Source organism: Poecilia reticulata, linkage group LG23 (assembly GCF_000633615.1).
Source record: "Poecilia reticulata strain Guanapo linkage group LG23, Guppy_female_1.0+MT, whole genome shotgun sequence".
Classification (NCBI taxonomy): Eukaryota; Metazoa; Chordata; class Actinopteri; order Cyprinodontiformes; family Poeciliidae; genus Poecilia; species Poecilia reticulata.
The window spans coordinates 16,951,926-16,975,310 of NC_024353.1; the positions used below are offsets into that span (position 1 = coordinate 16,951,926).

The 23,385-nt window shown below is 38.5% G+C and overlaps 1 protein-coding gene across 1 annotated transcript in view; it reads left to right on the forward strand.

Annotated features, from left to right (window-relative positions):
* Positions 1-438: 438 nt before the first annotated feature.
* Positions 439-23,385, forward strand: part of slc41a2b (solute carrier family 41 member 2b) — a 28,570-nt gene continuing 5,623 nt past the window's right edge. The window contains exons 1-10 of the mRNA XM_017302930.1: positions 439-531; positions 1,939-2,610; positions 4,138-4,245; positions 5,569-5,640; positions 6,462-6,606; positions 7,282-7,428; positions 11,380-11,527; positions 14,971-15,050; positions 19,496-19,627; positions 22,177-22,325. Of these exons, the coding sequence (XP_017158419.1) occupies positions 2,062-2,610; positions 4,138-4,245; positions 5,569-5,640; positions 6,462-6,606; positions 7,282-7,428; positions 11,380-11,527; positions 14,971-15,050; positions 19,496-19,627; positions 22,177-22,325 (1,530 nt within the window). The 5' untranslated portion in view covers positions 439-531; positions 1,939-2,061. The remainder of the gene's footprint in view (positions 532-1,938; positions 2,611-4,137; positions 4,246-5,568; positions 5,641-6,461; positions 6,607-7,281; positions 7,429-11,379; positions 11,528-14,970; positions 15,051-19,495; positions 19,628-22,176; positions 22,326-23,385) is intronic.

The following is a 23,385-nucleotide window of genomic DNA, read 5'->3' on the forward strand; positions in this document are numbered from 1 at the left end:
CAATTGTAATATTTGTCGGCTTGTTCGTTTTTTCTCAACAACGAGCACTCCGTCCTTTCCCCTGACATACTACAATCCAAATAGCTGTGTGGCACTTTTCGTTTGGCCTGGCTAAGAGAGACTGTATGGTAAGAGGTATCACTCTGATCTTTTTTTTTTTACTTCACATATTATTGTAGTTCTAAATTTAAGATTCTTCTAGTGTAAAGGTTTGAGAAATCCGATGTTTTAAATAATCTCTGTGAAGTGTAGCATTAACTTGTTTAGCTTTGACCAGTCAGGTATGGAGACAAGACAGATTCCAGAGCGAATCCTTGATGTAGCCTGCTCCCTACCTCACTGCTATCTTTGTGAAGTTTATGTACCTTGTAGACACGCTTAACATTGCTCCTGTGACCAGTTCCGTCATTTTCAAATAGAATTTCTATCGTCTTTTATTGACGATCTTTGTTGGCATTTTTTTTTCCTGTGACGCGGATGTCTGGTTGGCTGTCACGTAAAACTGGCATCTCTCCTCCGGGTCGAAAACAGGTAATTCCTTGGAGAAAAAGAAAAACTAACAAAACTGTAGATATTGGAATATTTTATTGATATTTGTCGAGACGAGTCTTGTGAAGCAGCTTAGTGGTTCACGCGGAAGGTGTCGCGAGCAGCTTCCCAACTGTTTTCATTCCTGCACAGCTAGCTTTCAGCTCCCGAAGATGTTTAGCTAATATAGACCACAGTTGGCAGCTTTTTTCACCACCCTTTTTAAAAGAAAGTTGCTATTAACGTGGTCAACTGAAACTAATAGATGATTTAGAGGCACTCCCGACGGCTATAACTGGTTATTTCCTATAACGTTATTCATAAGCAAATTGTCCAAAATACCCATGAAGATATTTGGAATATAAGGACATAGTCTAACTAAAGGAGTAATGTTAGTTTTTGGTTTTTGTTGTTGCCCGTGTCCTGTATGTAGAAGTTGTCAGCCGTCGAAAGAGGAGGTCTGTAATAAGATGCAACTAAGTGTCTGCTATTTATCGATCTGACAAAACATTTCCTGCTCATAGTCGCTTGAACTTTAACCTTTTTAAGCTTCTGCGCAGCATTAAAAGCAGATCTGGGAGGTGGAAGCATAAGGATTCATGGTTTTCCAGCTTCAGCTCAGACTGATTTTAGGGCATCTGTGAATATCAACCTTCCAAGCCTTTCTTTCAACTCTGCCCGTCAGTTTGGGTTCATGGTCATTTCTCCATAGATTTAAAGTTCCATTTTTTTCCTCCCATTTTTGTAAGTAACCTTTAACGGGAGTTGGCTATACTGAATTGTGTTATTTAAGGTTATTAAATTAATACGCATACCACACTTTTCAGAATATTTTTATTTTTTGCTTGAAACTATATAATTTTTCATTCCCTTCATGATTATTTGCTATTTTGTTGATTTCTTACATAAATTTCAAATAAAATGCATTGACACTTGTAGTTCTAATTTAATAACATATGTAAACGTTCAACACCTTGCAGGCACTGCATAGTTCAGCACCTACTGTAGTTCTAAAAGTGATTAAAAGTTCCTCAGACTATCTATTCCTTAATAATTCACTAAATTATTGCTGCAGTCTTGATGTTGCATTACTTATTATAATAAATATTTGAATTTTATTTACAGTAACATTTCACTGTGTTTACACATCAGAATATAAATAATGTAAGACACATTAAAAGGAGATATGGCACATATGGCACATTAAACCATGTCATCAGTTATTGAAGAAAACTAAGTGAACCTGCATTCTTCCATTATCTGTTATTCTATAGGAATCAAGGGCAGATGTAGCAGCAGTATTAACTGTGTCAGTCAGTGACCAACAGGAAGTGTGAGCTGGAGGTTTTTATTGTATCCTGGTTATTTTGCTCTTGTTTGACATGTGGCTGTTCTCCTGTCTCCCTCCAGTGATGCCTTCTGGAAGCCAGTATTAACAAGGCTGCGTGAACCTCTCTGTGTTGTCGTTGTGCTAAGTCCGCCGTCAGTCTAGATGAGAAGAGATGAGCCTCTGCGATCCTAGAAGTTGTCACCATGAGCATGAAGAACCTGGGCGGAGCCTTGGGAGACTCCCTGGGCTCTAGCCTGGCGGTGCGGATGAGCGGGGCAGCCGGTGGATGGAGTGCTCTCTCCCTGAAACCCGTAGCCCCAGTGCGCATTGGCTCCATTTTCCAGACCATGGTTCCCACTGGCTACACCAAGCTGCAGGAGGATCGATTAGCCACGGTGGACCTGGGGGGGAAACCCGAGGCCAGCTCGCTGCAGAACGGCTACAGACAGGAGGCGACTCACATAGAGGGCCGGCGGATCGTGGAGCGGGCCTCCCGCTCCTCCATAACTCTGTCGGACTGTGGAGAAGGGGGCTGCGCTGAGACAGAGCCCATGCTGGCAGAGTGGAGGCTCTCCGGGGACGACGCCAGCGACGAGGAGGAGGAGAAGGAGGATACAGTGGAGGCGCTGGGGTCAGATGGGTCCAATATGCCCAAAGAGTCGCCGCTGGCCATGGCTTTGCAGATACTGGTGCCTTTTCTCCTGGCTGGCTTTGGAACGGTGTCAGCTGGAATGGTGCTGGATATTGTTCAGGTAAGCTGGTGTGAAACCAGTAAAGATCCCATCTGAACACACTGGGATTAACGGCTCATCTATGGTTATTAAATAATGTCTGGCTGTGGAGCTGATGTTCAGCCTCATTAACTCTGCACTGTGAAGGCCATGCAGTCATCACTGGAATAAACTCTGCTTTGAGCACGGAGCAGAAAGGATGCGTTATTTTAAAAAGAGTTTCTGAAAAGTGTGACATGCTTTTATATTCACCACCCTTTATTTTGAAAATCCCCAAAATGCAAAAAAAGAAATCATAAATATCCTAATTAGTAAAAAGTTCATCTGTAGGTGATTTAATCTCATTATTAATGCAGATCATCTGTCTGTGTTTTGTCTTGTTTTTTGTGATTTAAATCATTGATCTTTGTGGTTCTTCTTTAGAATTTTTTGCAAAGATGTTTGTGATATTTTTCCTTTGTGAACTCCTGACAGGTTTATTTGTGCAGCACATTTCAGCAACAAGGCAGTTCAGAGTTCTTTGCACTATAAAAACAAAGCGATAACCAATTTTGAAACATCAATAAACATTACATTTTGTCAAATGCCATCATCAAAATCATCAAATATAGTAATCAATGTTTTAGTTATTATGAATCAAAGGCAGCTTTTAGCCTTTATTGATGTAAAGGAACTCAGTGTTTCAGCAGTTTTTCAGTTTTCTGGAAGTTGGATCCAGATTACAGGAGCTTTTCCATGTTCCAAATATGTAATGCTACATATAGAACAAAATGATGAGTTAGAAAAACGAAGACCGACATTCAAGCATATTTATTCTATCATGGACTGTAACTTGAAGTAGAAGTTAGAAACACCTGAAGGTGGGAGGTAGCAGTCACTTAATTGTGAGTTTATTATGGAAAATTTGCAATAAACTCACAATTGTATGAGGGATCTGTTGATTTTTTTTTTTTTGCATGAATTTCTGCAATAAAACACTGTAGTGACTGATTAGAGAACAAACAGCATGAGGAAGATCAGGGAACAAGACGAGCAGCTTTCTGGTTGCCACAGAACAGGTTCTGGTACATTTGGTTTACTGAATCTGTGTTAGTTTTGCTTTCTTGTAGTTTTCTAATCCTCTTTGAAATTTGATTTAAAGCACAATTGTGAAACAGAACTATTTTAAATGGGAGAGAATTTATTAGTGGTGACAAGAAAATGCTTCGATGTAACCTGGATCATCATGTTTAACCCGCCTTTACATTGACGGGTTTAGCTGAGCGGACCGGATCAGTCACAGTCACTACAGCTGATAAAGAAATACAGAAACAAAACAAAACTAAACTAAATCTGTCCAAGAGATTGTTTGACCAATAACTAAACTTTCTCTGTTCTTCTATCAGTTCTCTGTTTTCTAAGTTTTCCAGGTTGGTGTAGCTGATCTCTTTGTTGACTCAACAGGGAGAGTTGTGGACTCTTATCTGAATGACACCAGGGCTTTTATCTTTAAATGTCAAATTAGGCCACATGATAAGAGGTCAGATGTTGTTTCCAATGTTTCCGCAGCACTGGGAGGCCTTCAAGTTCATCACAGAGATCTTCATCCTGGTTCCTGCTCTGCTGGGCCTGAAGGGGAACCTGGAGATGACTCTGGCCTCCAGGCTGTCCACAGCTGTGAGTCCTCCATCAGCTCATTTTTTTATTTCTGTCTCTATAATGCAAATGCTGCTGTCAGATGTGCCGGTTGGATAACCATCAGAAAGAAATACCACAGCATCATGGTACTGACAGGAACCAGCATTCAAACAAAGCTGTTCAACAAGATGTACTTGTGTTATTCACAGCAGCTTGCCAACATTATCATTCCTTTAGTTTCCATGGTGTGGCTGCCTGTTTTCAGCTGGCAGAGTCACAAAAGGATTCCATGAGTCAGCTGACCACAGTGTGCAGTTTTTGAGCATTTTAATACTTTGTATGATTTGATACCAGTACTAGGTATGAGTATTTATTGTCTCATTTATTATTCCACACTGATAGATAGGAGTAGGAACTGGGGATGTGAGAGGGAGTGGGAGACACGTCCCACCCAATATGGAAGACAGGTGTCCAAAAATGACATCGTAGAGGAAAAATAATTGACTTGGAAATCTTTTAACTTACATGCTTTTATTTTGAAAGCGCAACACACCTTCATGTCAGTGCAAAACTCTTGAATGATGTCACCTGCACACAAGTAGGTACTGTGACCTGCAGACACGGCTGTACTTTTACCAGAAAATGGATGCAAAGTAATTTTAAATGGTTTATCTTCAATTTTAGCATTTTTGCAATAATATCACAACATGTCATGGTTAAAGTTCAATTTCACCCACTATTTAAAGGTCACCTGTGCCTAATGGCAACATGTGCAATCAGCTTGCTGCTGTGGAAGATCCTGCTTTCTAGTTCTGTGATCAGTTTGCACATAAAGTGTGCCATTTTTTTACCACTTTGGTTAAGATTAGTTCATGTGTGAGTCAAGCTGCTGGAACATCTGTGAAACCTGGAGGGGAACCGATCTGATCCTAACATCCTTCTGGAAGAATCAGGTTATAAAACTCTGAGTACAGGTCTGCAGCAGGTGGCAGCTAAACACACTTCCTGCTCTGTTCACATAGAGGTAGAGAGGAATTTTTCCACTTCTCAATCTGAACAGAGCTGGAAGCTGCATAAAGAAAAGACAGAGCAGAACTGGGTCTTTGTTGGGGTTCCAGTTGGTGGGCCCCTCCCTCTTTGGCCCCCAGCTCCCTGCATGGAGGAGCTCCACCTTCACAGCACTGTGTTAACAACAAGCAGAGTTCAGTCAGATCAAATACCCTCTGCAGCTCCTCTAAAAGCACATTTAACCCCTTCTGGTCATGCTGTCACTGCATGACTCCTTCTGGTCATGCAGTGCTGAAGCACAATTTCTGTACTGTACTACTGTTTATTTTTTACTCTCTATCACTCTGTATGTAGGTAAATGTTGGGAAGATGGACTCTCCCATAGAGAAGTGGAACCTAATCATCGGCAACCTGGCACTGAAGCAGGTAGTTACCCAGCCGGCTCCCATCCAGCACCCTGCAAAAGTATTGGCACCCAATACGTGTTCACAGTTTAACTTTGGGATTGTCATTGGGATTTTATGGGTTAAACGAGCACAAAAAGGCTAATGGTTTTAAATTGGAAGGAAATTGATCTTTGAGTCGTTTTTTGGGGGGTTTGTTCTCCATCAAACCCATAAGCCTTCACAGAACAATTCTTTTAAAAACATGAATTATTTAAAAACGGTGAGCTACTTTGTTGGTCCATTGTATAAAATCCCAGTAAAATACTCTGAAGTTTGTCGCAGCAACGTGAGAAACACTGTAAAACAATTGAAGAGGTGTTTTGCACTGCTTCTGTAATTCCAGGTTTTATTATTCTTATCAGTTAATCAAATTCTTGATTTAGCTTTTTTCATATTCACAATTACGGATATTTTAACACAGTAAGTTGTACCTAAGGTTGGAAGAAAAACATTGCTCTTTACTGTAATGTAATTTATTGTAGAGGAATGAGGCCATGGCTGTTTTACCTTCTCATGAGCTGCAGCTGACAGTAGGTGATGTGTTTTCATGTGACTGCTGCAGATCATCCACCCACACACTGCTAACCACACAGGAACACACAGCTACGTCACCACTGGATGACGGGCTGTTTGTGCGCCTCGTTGTGGAATAACATCAGAAATGATTGTGGCAGATTATACTCGGGTGCAATGATGTGTTTCTTCAACACAGGCTGTCTCTTTTTAATAATGTCAACTTGTCATTTTTAATAGTTTTTTTTTTTTTAAACACTCAAGTGAAACCCCTGTGTGTGTTTCCAGGTCCAGGCCACGGTGGTGGGGTTCCTGGCAGCTGTAGCAGCCGTCGTACTCGGTTGGATCCCAGAGGGGAAGTTTCAGATGAGCCATGCTGTTTTGCTCTGCTCAAGCAGCGTGGCCACAGCCTTCATAGCCTCCCTGCTGCAGGGTAAACACTCCTAACATAAAGTGTCACAACTGGAGCTCAGCATCACTTCCTTAAAAAACACTAACAGTCTGGTTTGTTACCGACATGTCAGGGTTAGTTTTTCTTTACTCAGGAAATATTTACTCAGGAGAATAGACTCTGTTTTATTTCTCTTTTGTTCATTTGTTCTTTTTTCCCCACTGTTTTTTTTTCTTCCTCTTTTTTTTGCTTTTCCCCCTTTTTTCTTTCTACTTTTTTCTTTTTTACTTTTAATTTTTTCCTCTTTTCCTCCTATTTTTTCCTCCACTTACTTTTCCCTCTTTTGTTCTTTTCTTGCCCCTTTTCCTTTATTTCCTTTTTTTCTTTTTGGGGGGGGTTTTCACTTTTCTTTGAAATGCTTTGGGGTTTTATCTTTGTCCATTGGGAAACTGAAATGTTTACTTATCTCCCTTCCCAAAGTTTCCTCTTCCAATCCCCTCTGGAAGTGGAAACGGATGGTTTTTTTTTTTCCTGTTAATTTAACTTCATTTGACTTCATTTCTCCTCCTATTCTATATGGCTGCAGCAAACATTTTTACCCTGTCTGACACTTCTCCAGTGACTCCCTATATTTTTTCTCTCCATAATGATCAGCTTAAAGTCATGTTAGTAATGACCACTGTTAAAAGTTTCCTGCCATTTTCTCATTGTGTTTAGGTATCCTCATGGTCGGGGTAATTGTGGGGTCGAAGAAGACCGGCATCAACCCAGACAACGTAGCCACACCCATCGCTGCCAGTTTTGGTGACCTCATAACTCTGGCCATCCTGGCCTGGATAAGCCAAGGCCTCTACAAATGTCTGGGTCTGTAGCTAATTATTGTGTTTATGAAGCTTTCACAGCCACAGTCAGAATTGCATGGCTATTAGCAGGGAGCAGCTGTGTCTTCCTTTAAAGGTCTAATGGTTGGAAATTAATAATTTCATCTGTCAGTTTAGTTTGTTTATGAGTCCTGTCTCTATTTTAGTCGGCTTCTAAATGAGATAATATGCAGCTTTCCCACTGATCCATGCAGGCTTCAGAAGTCTTTGACAAGCTGTTGTAAAAATAAAACAATTCCTGGTGATTTCAGAGAATAGTTAAATACTCCACTCATCCCCATTAGGATCGATATTTTTATTCATGTAAATTTGTTTGTGGTTGTGCGGTGTTTCCCAACCCTGGTCCCCAAGGCACACTGTCCTACATGTTTTAGAGGTTTCCCTGCTTTAATGTGCCTGATTCAACTGATTGCAGTTCAGCAAAAAAACGCCTGTTAATCAGTCATCGATTGAAATCAGCTGGACTGAAACAAGGAAATACCTAAAGCATGCAGGGCAGTGTTCCTTGAGGACCAGGGTTGGGAAACACTGGATAAACACTAATTAGTCTTTCACCAAGTGGTGTAATGATACATCCAGCTCACGAAACAAGACAATACATGATAAAGGTTTCATCAGATGAGATATTTCAGAACATTTATCAATATTTTGGGTTTTGTCCCCAATGATTCAAACATTAGAATCTTATGTTTTTGTTTTTTTTTTTAAAACTCTGAAATTAGTTAAAAAATGTGTAGGTTCAGAAAAGACCGGCATCAACCCAGACAATGTAGCCACACCCACTGCAGCCGGTTTTGGTGACCTCATAACTCTGGCCTGGATAAGCCAAGGCCTCTACAAATGTCTGGGTCTGTAGCTAATTACTGTGTTTATGAAGCTTTCACAGCCACAGTCAGAATTACATGACTATTAGCAGGGAGCAGCTGTGTCTTCGTTTAAGTGTTTATTTTCTGGGTTTTATGTTTTCCTCATTCTGAGGGAGAGCTAATTCCAGAAAAGCATTTCAAATGCTCCCAAATGATTCCACATAATGAATTAAGATTTCATAAATAAATTCAAACAGGCAGGCCCATTTCATATTGTCTTGCAGTAAAAGTTTTCACAGGATTAAAATAATTCAACACAGCACCCTCATTAAGACGACATCATGTTTGTTATCAGGTGGGAGGGTGATTTAAATCAAATTCAGAATGTTCAAAAACATACACTGCAGATTCCACCATGTCATTTTTTGTAGAATCAAGACATAATAAACTGAAAGGTTTAGTAAAAAATTAAATTGTCTTTTTATGAAGTTACCACTGATATAAACAAACATCTGTTGAAAATATGCAAAACTCAGGGATCTACATCATCCATTCTTTTCAAGATGCAGATGCCTTAAGGATGTCTCTGCTATTGCATCATAAAGTTAAATGCTAATAATTTTTAGAATTTTTATATTAGCATATAAAAATGATTACTTACAGTAATAAATATTGAAATGATAAGTCTGAGAGGAAATAGGATAGAGACAGAGAAGGGGAAGACATGCAAAAAAATGACCTGAAACCAGATCAACCCTCTGCAAACTGAGGCACCCAGCAAACCAAATAAAGGTTCTGAACACTGGAGCTTTAAAACAGTGAATAAAAATAATTTCTGATTACATATGTCTGAACTCTGAGGTTTGAAAAACAGTTTTTTTCAAACCTCAGAGTATCAACATTTAGCATTGCTAAATGTTGATACTAATACTACTTCTACCTATGAAATCATTCATATTTTACAAAGTTGCTTAATTAATAGACCATGATTTCCCTCACTCTCTTGATGCGTAATTAGACACTTCCCTCAGTCAGCCTGTAGGGGGCCCTCCTGATTCATTCTGTGCCATGTTTTTGATGTCCCTACTCCAACAGATCCCATACAGACAGATGCATCCTGATCCACCATCCTGTCTTTGGCTCTCAAATAAAGCTTTTTAATCCAATACATTAGAACCACTGTCAAGTTTCATGCAGTCATAGAAATGTGTAAAATTATTAATAAAAGAAATGATTAAATATTTGGAGCTAAATTTAAATAGTTCTGGGACAGAGCTGTACAGTGAGACTGCAAACAGGAGCCCTGTTGTTCTTCACCCCAGTCACACAGATACTTTCTGTTAAATTCACATCAAAATACATCTGCAGAACTTCTAACTTTGGATGCAGTCAGCCCAGTACCAAATGTCGCCACTGCGACGGCCATGACAGCTGCAGGGACTCAGACGACTCCTGATAGGTTTATTTATGGCAGTTGCTGTTGTTGAGGCTACCACAACACATGGAAGTTTAAATTCTCCACATGCAGAAAACTGTATAGTTGTGCTAAATATTATGATGCACTGTGTGTGTACATGTGTGTATGCAGTGCCTTGCAAATAGTGAAACAAAATTATGCATGTGTTTATGGGGGATCATTTGGGTCATATCTCTACCAGTTTTGCCCATTCATCTTTGCAAAATGGCTCAAGTTTAGTCAAAATAGATGGAGCGTTAAATATCATGTTTAAAGTCATACAAAAGCAAAATAAAATTCACAAAAGTTTAATCTTTGCAGATTAAAGTTAAATTGTGATAAAATAAAGTGCTCGGTTATTATTTTCCTTTTTGTTTGAATGTGGTCTGCCAGGCAGCGAGTTTAGTTCAATTACAAGTACTGTTCAAAACGGAGCTTATTGAATTCAGTTTAGAGATGCATCATTTTCTTTACATCATAAGGCTTTTTTAGCCTGCTACATAAAGTGCTAATAACATACAATGATGTTTTTATGATTGAATCTTGTTTGTAAGAGTTCTGACCCAGACTGTTAGAGACTCAAGAAATATTTGCAGGTGTTTGGAGTTAATTCCCTGATTAGGGTGCAACACCATAGGTTTCCAATGTCCAATATTATTTTTTTCTGAGACACTGAAATTAATTAAAAAAAAATATTTGAATTAATCTATGAGTTTTATTTCCTTAGATATTAAACTCTGCTTATGCTTACTGGTCCTAATGAAAGGAGTTACAGTACAGTCTGACGTTCAGTGGTGGTTTTGATGCCCATGGCAACATTAGAGCACACCAGATGAAAAACAAATATGACCTATCATTTTTACCTAGAGCTAGTTTTCCATTGAGGTTAATTGGTCTGTCTAAATTGCCCCTAGGTGTGAGTGTGTGTGTGTGTGTGTGTGCATGGTTGTGTGTCCTGTGTGTCTCTGTGTTGCCCTGCGACAGACTGGCGACCTGTCCAGGGTGTATCCCGCCTCTCGCCCAAAACGTAAGCTGGAGATGGGCACCAGCAACCCTCCCGACCCCACTAAGGGACAAGGGTGCAAGAAAATGGATGGATGGATAGTTTTCCATTGGTTCTCTGCATAGCAATGTAGTTTTGGCGCCCCCTACTTACTGCTGAGATTATGGAGACTATTTTACATACTACCCCAGAATTTAAATGGATTTCTTCTTAATGATTTTTTTGGGGAAGGGGGCATGGCAGGCGGAAGGCATCGTCCATGGTTCTATTTATGCAGAAAACCACAACTCAGAAATACTTACTTGAAATAAAATATTAACTTTGCTACTGTGTGTTTGCTCTTTGCATTTTATTTTTTGAACAGACATAGATCTTTCATCTTTGTTGGCAATTTATTTGTTAACTTGGTGTAAGGCAGAATTAGCAGGATCACTTAGGACATTGGTAGGAGCGGTTAGAGCATTTCCACCACCAGTACTGTATGATACGGGTCAGTTGTATGGGCCGCTTTTACAAAGGAAACAAACTGCACTGACCCCTTGCCGTACCACTCAGTGGAAACAAGGCATTCTACAATTAGAATAACTTATGCAAACTTGTCATATTAAAGGATGTCCATGGGAGCCAAAGAAATGTATTTTCAGCATGTTTCTCCTGCTCTCTTCCCAGACTCCTATCCTTACGTATCATCGTTGGTTTGCGCCTTCTTCATGTGTCTGACTCCTCTGTGGATGGTCATTTCCTCCAAGCACCCGGCAAGCCGCACGCTGCTGTACTCCGGATGGGAGCCAGTCATCACCGCCATGGTCATCAGCAGGTGTGTGTTATGTTGATACTTGTCAGGAGAAGAAAAACCCAAAGTGTCCTTTCTGTGATCTTGTGTGGATTTTATGTGATGGACCAACGCTATGTAGGGTTTCATCTTTCCAACACCTGCACTTCAGCCTCTAGTGAGTTATCGGGGTGTGAGAATCTTGCAAACCTTGAAGACTGATGTTCACAGATGTTCTCCATCCTGTTTGCTGAGCTTGAGTTGTTTTGTGAAGAGAGAGTGAGCTCCTAGTTATGTTAAGCTGCTAGAGTTTTAAAAAGCTCGGAATGTCTTGCTGGTACTTCAGGTTGATTTTTACACACCCAATTCTACTGGAACACACTTCGGTTTGTTATGAATTTTTTTGCTAGTCACTGTATCCTGTTTATGCTTCTCCCAGCATCTGCTTTGTTGGATGACGCATTCCCTTAAACAAATTGCAGCAGTGAGCGCTCACACCCTCCGTTCCCCTTGAGCCTGGCTCCTTACAAATAAAACCCATAGGAGGGAAGCATCTCTCTTCCTCTGCAGCACTTTCTTCTCACTCGGCGCACATAATTCAACTCAGCCTTTCACTGTTTATTTGCCAGGGAGATGCAGAAAACATTAATACTAGCAGTGCATATCACCACCTAGGTTGACTATTGAAATACCAACAATAATCTGTTGGTTTATTCAGAATGAATGGATGTTATTTAAAACTTACCTAAATCAGATTATCAGTTTAGGGCAGTGGTTCTTAACCTTTTTTGAGGTACTGAACCCATCAGATTCATATGAACATTCACTGAACCCTTCTGTAGTGATAAATAAAATGATTTTTTTTTTCCAAATTCAAGACATATGGGTGACCCAACTAGACTCTGGTCTAGTTGGGTCACCCATATGTCTTGAATATGTCACTTTAAGAAGATCACTAAGTCTTCTTAAAAGGTAGTCTCTCTGAGAACAGTTCTTCAAAATATAGTCAGTGTTTTCAGCAAAGTTGAGCTGACTGTCCAGGAACGACCCAAGGTATTTAAAATTTGCCACAGTTTCAACAGGTTGGCCTTCGAGAGAAACTGGAACCACTTTAAGGTCTTGTTTTGGTCATTTAATTAGCTCTACGTTCTTAAGATAATGAAAAATTAATAACAAATAAGACTTTGCAGTATTCTGATTTAGTAATGTAATTATATTAATTGTGCTACCACCCCCACGCCACTAGAGGCAGTAGCAAGCCCGAAAAGATGCGACTATGGAGCAGATTTAGAAGTACACCGAAGGCTACAGAATTTTTATAAAAACTGTGAGCTTTGCTGAAGTAATTAAAGACACAAGTTCAAATCCGTGCTGACAGTGGAGCTCCTTCAATCAGTGCTCCTCCACAGCACTGATTGGCCAAGCAATGTCAGTGGCAACATCAGGATGTTGATCATGTGACTTGTGTGATGCAAAAAAACTGTTTCCATTGTAGTTTTGCCAAAAAAACTATTTCAATACGACTAAAGAACCACCTTAACCTAGAAAGGTTAACCTTTCTAGGTTGCCACCTTAACCTAGAGAGGTTAAGGGTAGTATGTAAAATAGGCTCCATAATGTATCAAAAAATTAGTTGTTTTTCAAAATTGCTGTTTCCATTAAGTTAATTTATTTTTGTAATTTCAATTTGCACAAATCTCTGACTCCAGTTCTACCTTTATTTAAAGCAATCTCTGTCATCAAACAGAAATTGTTTCCGTTGAACAAATTTATTTTTGAAATGCCAAATGTCAATGTCAAAGTAAATGGTCAGTGGAAAGGCAGCGATTGATACCAACTTTCTCCATTTCCTACTGATACCTCATACAATATATTTTTCCTTGTACTGTTAAAACATTACTGTGGTTTACAATTAAGTCTAAATCTAAATAAATAAATAAATAATTCAATTTCTCTAAAACGGTTCCAGGTTAGAGCTGTCTCACTGTGTCAGCTAATACCTTCAGGGTTAGCGACTGGAGATATTGGAACAACAAATAAAAGTGGAACTTCTTCCAGGAAATATGTTTTTCTACTAGATCTACTTAAAATAAAAGGTATGTGTAAAGAAAAGAGCCCTTATTTACCATCTTAAATTAAATATTTTATTGTGTGGTAACAATGCATTGTAATGCAAGAAGCCCTCCTGCCACACTCATTAATTATAGATGTTAGGAGCAGATCCCAAACCTGTGTGTGAGGGAGTGAGTAGAAAGAAAACCGTGCTGTGATTTTTATTACATGACATTTATCATCATTCCTCCCTCCTTTTCCAGTCAGATGTTTTCTGGCTTGCAGCAATGGTTGCATCCATTTTCATGGCTGAGTTGAGAAAAATGGGAAAGAGAGAAATGGAAAATAAAGCAGCTGAAAGTTACTGAAGATTTATGACTTTAGGTGTGGAATACAGAGCTCAGGCATGGATGCAGAATACAGTGGCCAGCCAAGACTTAAAGTGGGGGACAGCAGCGTCCGAAGCAGATAAACATTTCCCAGTCCAGTATGGTTTGTGACACGTTGAAATGGAAAGACATAAACCAGAGTGACTTTGTTGTAATCTCAGTTTTCCCTTTGTTGGCCCCCAAAACTGGACATATAGTGTCACCTATACTAGTGAACTGCATGAACATCAGCTATACCTTCCATAATCAGGTACATTTTGACTTACGAGACATTGGAATGTAATTTTTCACCATAAGAAGCGTGTTTTGAATGTGAAACAATGTAACACGTCAGCTGACGTTGAGCACCAACTCCTCCCACACTCTTGCAGAGAGAGGAGTTGACCGCAGCGATTTTCAGTCAAACTATGACTGATGACAGTTTCACTGCTCCAATTGGGAAGTTTAGATTTAATTAATGATTGAGAGATAACCACTCACAGATTGTAAATGTATAATTTAAACTGAAAATCTGTCATAGATAGATAGATGGATAGATAGATAGATAGATAGATAGATAGATAGATAGATAGATAGATAGATAGATAGATAGATAGATAGATAGATAGATAGATAGATAGATAGATNAGATAGATAGATAGATAGATAGATAGATAGATAGATAGATAGATAGATAGATAGATAGATAGATAGATAGATAGATAGATAGATAGATAGATAGAAAGAAACTTTATTCATCCCTTTAGTATTTATCCTCAGGGAAATTATAGTTCAGTCTCCCACACAGCATCAATACATCAAATCATTAAACCATTTTTAACAGGTAACAGTATGTATGAGCAGTAAGCATAAAATCTGGACAGATATATATCTGAATTATATATCTGGGTGTGTAAGGTCATGTAGGGCCAGATCCTTTATTCCACATTCACCTCCTAGTCAACATATGAAAAAACTGGTTCTTCTCTATTTTTGTTCTTTTATATTTTTCTTTTTTTATGTTAAAAATAACACCATCAGTTAATCTGTGTATGTTGTGTGTTGCAGTATCGGAGGACTCATTCTGGACAAAACAGTGTCTGACCCTAACCTAGCCGGCATTGTAGTATACACCCCAGTTATCAACGGTGAGTACTGACTGCTCTTTTGGATTATCATATGAAAAAGTTTGACAATGTTAATTCATCCACACTGTCCTAGTATGCAGCTTTGATCCAGATTCCAAATATGTGGGTGTTTGGATCAGATATTTCAGTTTGATGTATCATACAACCAATGGACTCAGTAATATTTCAGCAGTTCAATGAGGTTTATTGGATTAAATAGAAAATGTGCAAAATACACAGAAAAAAAATTGACAGGTGCAAAAATTTGGGCACCTCAACAGAAAAATCATATTAATATTTAGTAGATCCTCCGTTTGCAAAAATAACAGCCTCTAGACTCTTCCTGTAGCTTCTAGGGAGCGTCTACATCCTGGATGAAGGTACTTTGGACCATTCCTCCTTACTAAACGATTCCAATTCAGTTATGTTTGATGGACAGACCACTTCAAATCATCCCACAGATGTTCAATGAGGTTCAGGCCTGGTGACTGGGATGGCCATTGCAGAACATTTTACTTGTTCCTCTGCGTGAAAGCCGGAGTAGATTTGGAGCTGTGTTTTGGATCATCGTCTGGTTATTAGTTATTAGAACCAGCTGTTTGTGATAATGAACCAGAATTCTGCTGCTGTTTTATAGGTTTTCCTCTTTAGGAGCTGCCTTAATGAAACCCTTCGTTTATAAGCTGTTCTCATATTCCATCGATTCATTTCACACAAGCCGTTCCTACGAGCTGACATCAAAGTGAAGGAGATGAGGAAAGTTGCTCTGTTGTTGTTTGTCTCCTTTATCTCCCTCCTTTGTTTTAATTAGTGCAGTCTTTGACCCCGAGAACAGAGATGGAGACAAATAGTTTCTAGACAAGATGGATACCAGGGACACAGAGTCCATTTATCTTGTGCAGTGCAGCGAACAGTGAGTGATGGTGGATGTGAAAATGGGGGAAGCAGCCCTGCTTAGTGAACCCCTGCTTCAAAAAATCTGTAGAAACTTTACCTAATGAGACTGGAGCTGGCAGACGACTGCTTTCTGTGTATCTGTTTAGTTTAAACTGGACCTTTTCCACGTCCTGTTGCTAGCAGCCGGAGCTGTGCTTGTCTGTTCTTTTGGCACCTTAACAACAAGAGATAAGCTTTTAATTAAGTGCCATTAATGAGAGAGAGTTAAAGAGAGGATTCTTCTTCTGTCCTGCTTTCCTTTGAGACAGTATCTGCGCCAAACAACTGAGGTCTCCAGGGAGGGGCCTGCTCGGGAATATAATCAGTTTTTGTGTTGTAGCAAATTTTTAAATCTCCATCATTTTCAAAATTCTGATGACAAGCGCAGGAAAAACCCTGAGGCTGTTTAGTCTTGTTTCTGCTGATTAAAACACTCTGTGGCCTAAAGAAAAGAAACACACACAGCAAATAAATGATTGTCTGACTCTTACCTGATATGGTTGGAAAAAAATGTCATGATCATTTTAGAAATGAACATTTTAGGTTGTTTTTCTAAGTAAAAGATTTTCAGAAAGAGTCCGCAGTGCAAATGCAGCAGAAAAAGAAAGGAAGTCCGTCTAGCTGATTACTTCTTTATTGTAGCATTACTATTTGGCAGTACATTTTCAGTAAAGCCACATTTGTAAGGAAAACATATTTGTGGGTTGAAGCAGTAAGATTATGCTGGCGGCCATGAAAAACCTTCCCACCAACGAAGCTCTGCTTCATCTGCAGATGGATCTGATTGGTTGATTAATGAAGTTAGAAGAAACAAGACATGGTAACAATTTACCCAGCTGAACAAACAGGGGCCTCTGTAATGGGTTGGAGCACCATACACCTCCTCAAGCTGGTCACCAGCATGGTCACACACTGCTGCTGGATGCCATCGCATTCCTCACCCATAATCTGATGCAAATAAGTTTCTGGTTTGGTTTTAGCGCTGTATATTCAAGTGGCATACAAACCAGCACAGGTGTGTGTTTCTTCCTGAGTGGTAAAATTTAAAGAAAAATTGGAACACTTATATACTTTACCTTGCTATGGTTTCCACTGGCTATTTTATTCACACATGAATCCAGAGCAAACTGTAGCTTTGTTTCTCCAGCTGTTGGCGCTTGGAGCTCCTCCTAATATCTGGGTTTACATCACACCTCAGTGTTGCTTCTATACCCTTTGTCAAGTAATCTATTACTTTTCATTTTTCTGCAAGAACTCCTTGCAGTATCATAAATGCAGTTCTGAGTAATCAGGACTTCACCAGTTTCTCCAATAAAACACTCCAAATGTAGAGATGCTCTGATCTGATCTATATCGATGTTGATATCCGTTCCGATGTGGAAAAATTTTTTAGAATGCGTATTGGTGGTAATGTTCCCAATCCATAAGGACAGATCTATTCAATTTAATTATATGCTTTGTGGTCTGAACGACATCATGCATTATAATTTATTTTACATTATATTTAGAATTCCTAATTGCACTTTCTGAACCATTTGAAAGAAGGTCTGTTACAGTTTATTTTTACAATAGTCAACTATTGTTTTTATCAGTTTTACTTTCTTTATCATTTATTTTACATTGTCTGTTCTACTCCTAACTGCACTGACTACACAGATGAAAGTTGTTTTTACATGTTGGACCCAGCTTGTGAAGCTGTTGGTGTATTTAAGTGTTCTGTACTGGTGTGGAGTTGGCAAATAAATCTGTAATTCAGAAAATGTATGTCTGTTTTAGAAAAATGAATGTTTTAGGTCAGTTCTGCTCTTTTTCTGTATCAGATCGTATCAGCTGAGACTAAGCCTCAGCTACTGATATCAGAAGAGGAAAAAGCAGATCGGTGCATTTCTTCCTCAGTTACCAGGAAGATCTGGCTGCTAATGAAACATTCAGAAGCCTGTTGGTTGTTGACAGGCTGGAGGTTTCGATGATTTTGTGGCTGGATACGTTTCTTGTTGTTCCATTTATTTTATTAGTCAAATAAATGCATAGTTTCAGGTGTTAGAAAGCCTTTGATGTGACTGTGAAACCAGCAGTAATCCTGCTCAGTCATGTGTCACGTGTATGTGGCCTCCTGACTCCTCCCAGACAGAGCTCAGGCTTTAATCTTTGCTTGTCATCTTGTCCTTTTTCTTTCTTGCTCTGCTTTGTTTTTTTTTTTTAGGTGAAGCTTTTCTTGTGTTCTGAATCATTTTCTCTCATGAAAGTCACTTTATTCCTCCTCCTCAGGTGTTTTTCAAAGATTTTACAGTGTTTCTTTGTGCTTTGTGTTATTCAGATTGAAAATGATAAGAGGCTGACATGCATTTCCATTATTATATAAATTCACACTCAGCAATAAAGCATCAGGTATTAAGAGAAGATCACTTATTAGATCTGTTAAAGCGTTAAGATTAATACAGATAAACATTTGGGGTGATGTATTGATGATGAAGCAACCCACCTTCAAAATCTTAAATTAAACTATAATTGCAAGGTTTCTCCAATATTAATATGTTCTTTCTTATTAACTGGTATTGTTAAAGAAATAGACCTGTCATTTATCTGTGAATGAACCTGTCTTGAGGTCAATATAGTGAATAAAGCTGCAAAGTACAAAGTACAAAGTTGAAATGTTGGAAGTGGAATGCCATCACGAAGTTCATTCCTCGTTTTGCAGACAGTTGATATCAGTGAAGGTGATTTAACTGTAAAGGTTACTTAACTTAAAGTTGATCCTTTAAAAATGAGAGATCTGAAAGGCCTAGACTCAGAGTTCCAAAAGCCATTAAAAGTTTATAAAACCTTCAACTTGTTCATAATAAACATAAACAAATGTGTTTTGGTGTATTTCTGGACAAGCAGGAGAGCTACAATAGACGGACTATTCAAACTTTAACTGTTTATTATCCTGCATTAATTTCCAAAGTCTTAAACAGGGGTCTTTGGGAAACCTTTACTTGTGATAAGAAAAATCAGAATATTTTTGCTACCTTTTCAAACTTTTCTTACATTTCAAGAGATGGGGTATATTTCAGGGTACAAGCAAACTTTAAAACTAAAAAACATTTTTGCCTTCAGTTCAGCTGAATTGGTATTGAGTAGAGCTGCAAAAGCCATATGAATCTTCAAGAACAGTAGATTTATAAATCTATTAGTTATACTACTATAACTATAAGCATAGTAGATTAATACATTTACTAAGTTCCTTCCCTTTTTAAAGAATTACCCTCTTTTTTTCAATAAAAAAATCTATTAAAAGCTAATTATTAAATTTTCTTCAACTGCAGGGTGTATGTTTCAAATTTTATGGAAACAAACATTCTGTTGCAGAAATGCTATGCAAATATTGCATAACATCATGCAAAAAAAAAAAAAGCTTTTTTTATTAGCTGTACCTTTTTAGAGATGTTCTCTTTCTTAGAGAAAGTAGTAATTTAAAAAAATTCTAGATCATTTACACTGTTCTATTGTTTTCAGCTGTTGATGACCCACCTGTCCGTCTTGTGCAGGTATTGGAGGAAACCTGGTGGCCATCCAGTCCAGTAGGATTTCCACACACCTGCATTTCCACTGCGCTCCGGGAGAAGTTCCTGACGAGGCCAAGGGCTGCTACTACCCCTGCCGCACATTCTGTGGCACAGGTCAGTCCAGCCACCAACTGCATCCAGGTCATTTCATTCTCATGTGATGTTGTAGCAAACGTACAGATTATACTTTAGAACTGGCACAGATTTAAACCAGTTCTACCAGCTGACTATATAATTTCATTTTTCTTTTCAATTTAATATCAGGATGAAGTCTTTAATCGATCTATTATCTACTAAAAGGTCTGATAGAACATACAACATTATGTTGTTTGGCCTACAAAATATTGCAAAATACTAGTAACACCAGAAGTGAGCCAGAGCAGGAGAATGATGCTGCCACCACCGTGCTCAGCAGTGGGCAGCAGAAAGGGACTTGAAGTTGTTGTTGCTAAGCCTTTCAGAACATTTTATCAACATTTAACATTATCAACATCCCAATAAAAGAATTTACCTTTTAATTAAACTGCAATGTCTTGCAGCTGTTTACCCAAAATTGAAAATCAGTCATTAACTGTGCTTTATTTAAATAAATATGGAAACACACCAATTAAAAAACAATGCCACTAGGATGAGGTGAGTTTTTTTTGGCCGTATCTAAATTGATTTATTTAGCAAAACTGCAATGGAAACATTTTTTTCCTCATCACAGTCATATGATCAACAGCTAGATGTTGGCCACCGGCCAAAACCCTGAAGGAGGTGACAGGAAGTAGTTGGAGGATGATGGCGCAGCGTGTTTTTTTAATGACTTATCACTTGAACAATCTTACTCATGTGTGATTTTAATTGTGTTTTCTTATTTAACGGAAACACTGCAGTTGCAAATTTATGCTTTTTGGCATTAGCGGAATATTGACAACGTTTTGTGCACGTTTGTAGTAGAAACACAGCTAGTGTGTTTATAATGCCAAAGCTGGATAGCTGCAGATGGAGGGTCACAGGACAGATGAGGACAAAGTCTGACAAAACTTTAATATTCTGCTCATAAGATGTGAGACTAACTCCAACTCTCAGAAAAAGTAATTATGTCCAAGACAGACTGAGGCTAAATTCATTAAATGAATTTCAGCTTTCATCCACACAGTCCTAGTATGCAGCTTTGATCCAGATTTACAGGGACATATTTAATCTTCATGTCAAGCAATGGTAGATGGTTAGAGATGCTTTAAGGAATAAACTATAATCAAAATTACTTTGTTCAGTATTAACATTTTTGAATAATTGAAATTGGATCATGTAGTGAAAACAGTACATTTAAGAACACTTTGGGAACATCGACTTGCCTTCAACATGAACTTTTCCCTGATATTTGCTCATTGAATCTCCCTTTAAAATAAAACAAATTATTTATTCAAACGTAGAACTTTATAATAAAAAAATCCAAATAAAATAAGCAGTTTAGTGTTTTTTGTGATTGTCTTATAATTGATGAAATCTTTCTACAGTATGGGGCTCCTCTGTATGAATAAAGTTTGTGGGTGTATGATACTCAATATTTATATCGTGAACAAATGACCTAAACATCATTGCGTCTCAATTTTTTTCCTCAAGGGTTTTTTCTTTAAACTCAGTCATTTCAAAGAATTGTTGCTGCCAAACTAATTTAAGTACATTGTAATTACTTAAATTAGTAAGTTTAAATGTCACGATTTTAATAGCTGTAAGGGGAAAATCATAATTAAAAGAAGTAACAGCTTTCAAACATCCATCTGTGTAATTAATCTAAATAATATGTGTATTTTAACTATTAAGTTCCTAAAATAAATGTACTTTTCAATGACCTACTAATTTGTGCAATGGGTTTGCACATAACTTAAATACAATATTTACTTTTAAATGCATTGGTGTGTTTTATTGAGTGTTTCAGCTAAGAGCTGTAACATCAATGTCAACTTCAGCAAGTTGGTGATGTCAAGCACGGTGGTGGCAGAATCATGCTCTGGATCTGGTTCTCATTCATTAGGTCACTGCGTTGCACAGATTTTGTTTTGATTTTTCATCCTGATTTTTGATGTCTTCACCTGTTATTGTATCACGAGTTCAGCTCTTGACAGTTATTTCAAATTAAGACTATGCTGAAAAAGCTAAACTGATGCATTGTTTAAAATACATCTAGTGAATCACACAAGTTTACGAATGATTGACTGCAACAATCTTGGTCTACAACAAAAAATGTCAGCTTCTGCAGAGATTTCATTTTAGCTATAGGAACATGGTCAGAGCCAAACAGAAAGCTCTGTGTTTTTATTCTAATTTTTTGTACTGATAAGAGTCCAAATGTTAAAAGAAACTGCGTGGGCTTTCTCTGGACGCTCCAGCGTCCTCCCACAATCTGAAATGAAGCTCTTCTGAGTGAGCACAGATCTGATTTTCTTCCAGGGCTCAGAAGTTTATTTGTGTCTCTGGTGGCTGAAAACTCCTGCAGTGTTTGTGCCTTATTAAAGAGACCAATCCTATGTTACTTCTTGAGGTTACTGTGTGCAGAGCAGAATCTTTCTCTGGTAGCTGTTAGCTGTTTGCTTCAGGACTCCCAGTATTATTCTGCTGTCCTTCCCCATTTGTAGAACCTTAACCTTCCTTCTCTTCAACCTGTAATTTCTCAGGAGCAAATCATCGCTCAGCTCAGGTTCTGCTGCTTCTGGTGCTCCCCGGCCACCTGATCTTCCTCTACACCATCCACCTGATGAAGAGCGGCCACACCACGCTCACCCCCATCTTCATGTCCGTCTACCTGGCTGCTGCTCTGCTGCAGGTGAGCATCTCTACATTAAAGCAACAAGTTCAGGGAGTAGTTCTGTGTGATTCTGTTGTTGCTAAATATGAAATAACCACAGAAATAAACCGTACAGGGGCAGAGTGTTTTGTTTTGTTTTTTTTCCAAGCACACCGTGCTATTTTCAGTGTGTGTGTATGTATGTATATATATATATATATATATATATATATATATATACACACACATGTATGTACTGCTCAAAAAAATAATAAAGGGAACACTCAAATAACACATCCTAGATCTGAATGAATGAAATATAATTGCCAATAATTTCCATCTGTTGTCTATTCCATTTGCACAATAGCAGGTGAAATTGATTGTCAATCAATTGCTTCCTAAGTGGACAGTTTGATTTCACAGAAGTTTGATTTACTTGGAGTTATATTGTGTTGTTTAATTGTTCCCTTTATTTTTTTTAGCAGTATATATACATATCAAATAACTTGCAAGAAATTTGACGTTAATATTTAACGTCAAATTTCTTGTGCTCTTTCTGAAACGTTTGCATATGCAACGTTCCTAAGGTGATAAAAGGCAGTTCTTGTTTTCTCTTTTCAAGAAGAGAACCCAGGGTCAAACCACACGCACAAGTTCTTTATCTGCTGCCTGCTTGTTGATTTTCAAGGTGACCATTAAATCAGTCTTACCAGAATTAGGAAGCAGGAAATGGTTTGATAACCAGCCACTACTCGTTGATAGACGGGTTTCAACAGGTCAGCACAGTGTATTATAAAAGAATTTTACACAGAACATGGGTTTTCTCCTGAGGTTATGAACAACTTCAGCTGAGATGAGCTGTGAGTGTGTGTCTGCTCTTTAAACATTTAACCCCTGTGTGTTCTGTGAAGTTCTGTGCTTTCACACCCAGCTGAAGGAGTCTGACCTGTTCGGAGTTTTGGGTAGTTCCAGCCGAGAGAATTAAATTATGAATGACTGCTTTCACTTATTCAGGTTCACTGTGATTTGTCGTAGTGTTTGGAATGTTAACAGTCTTGCTGCTCTGTGTGCATGCGTGTGCGTGTGCGTGTGTGTGTGT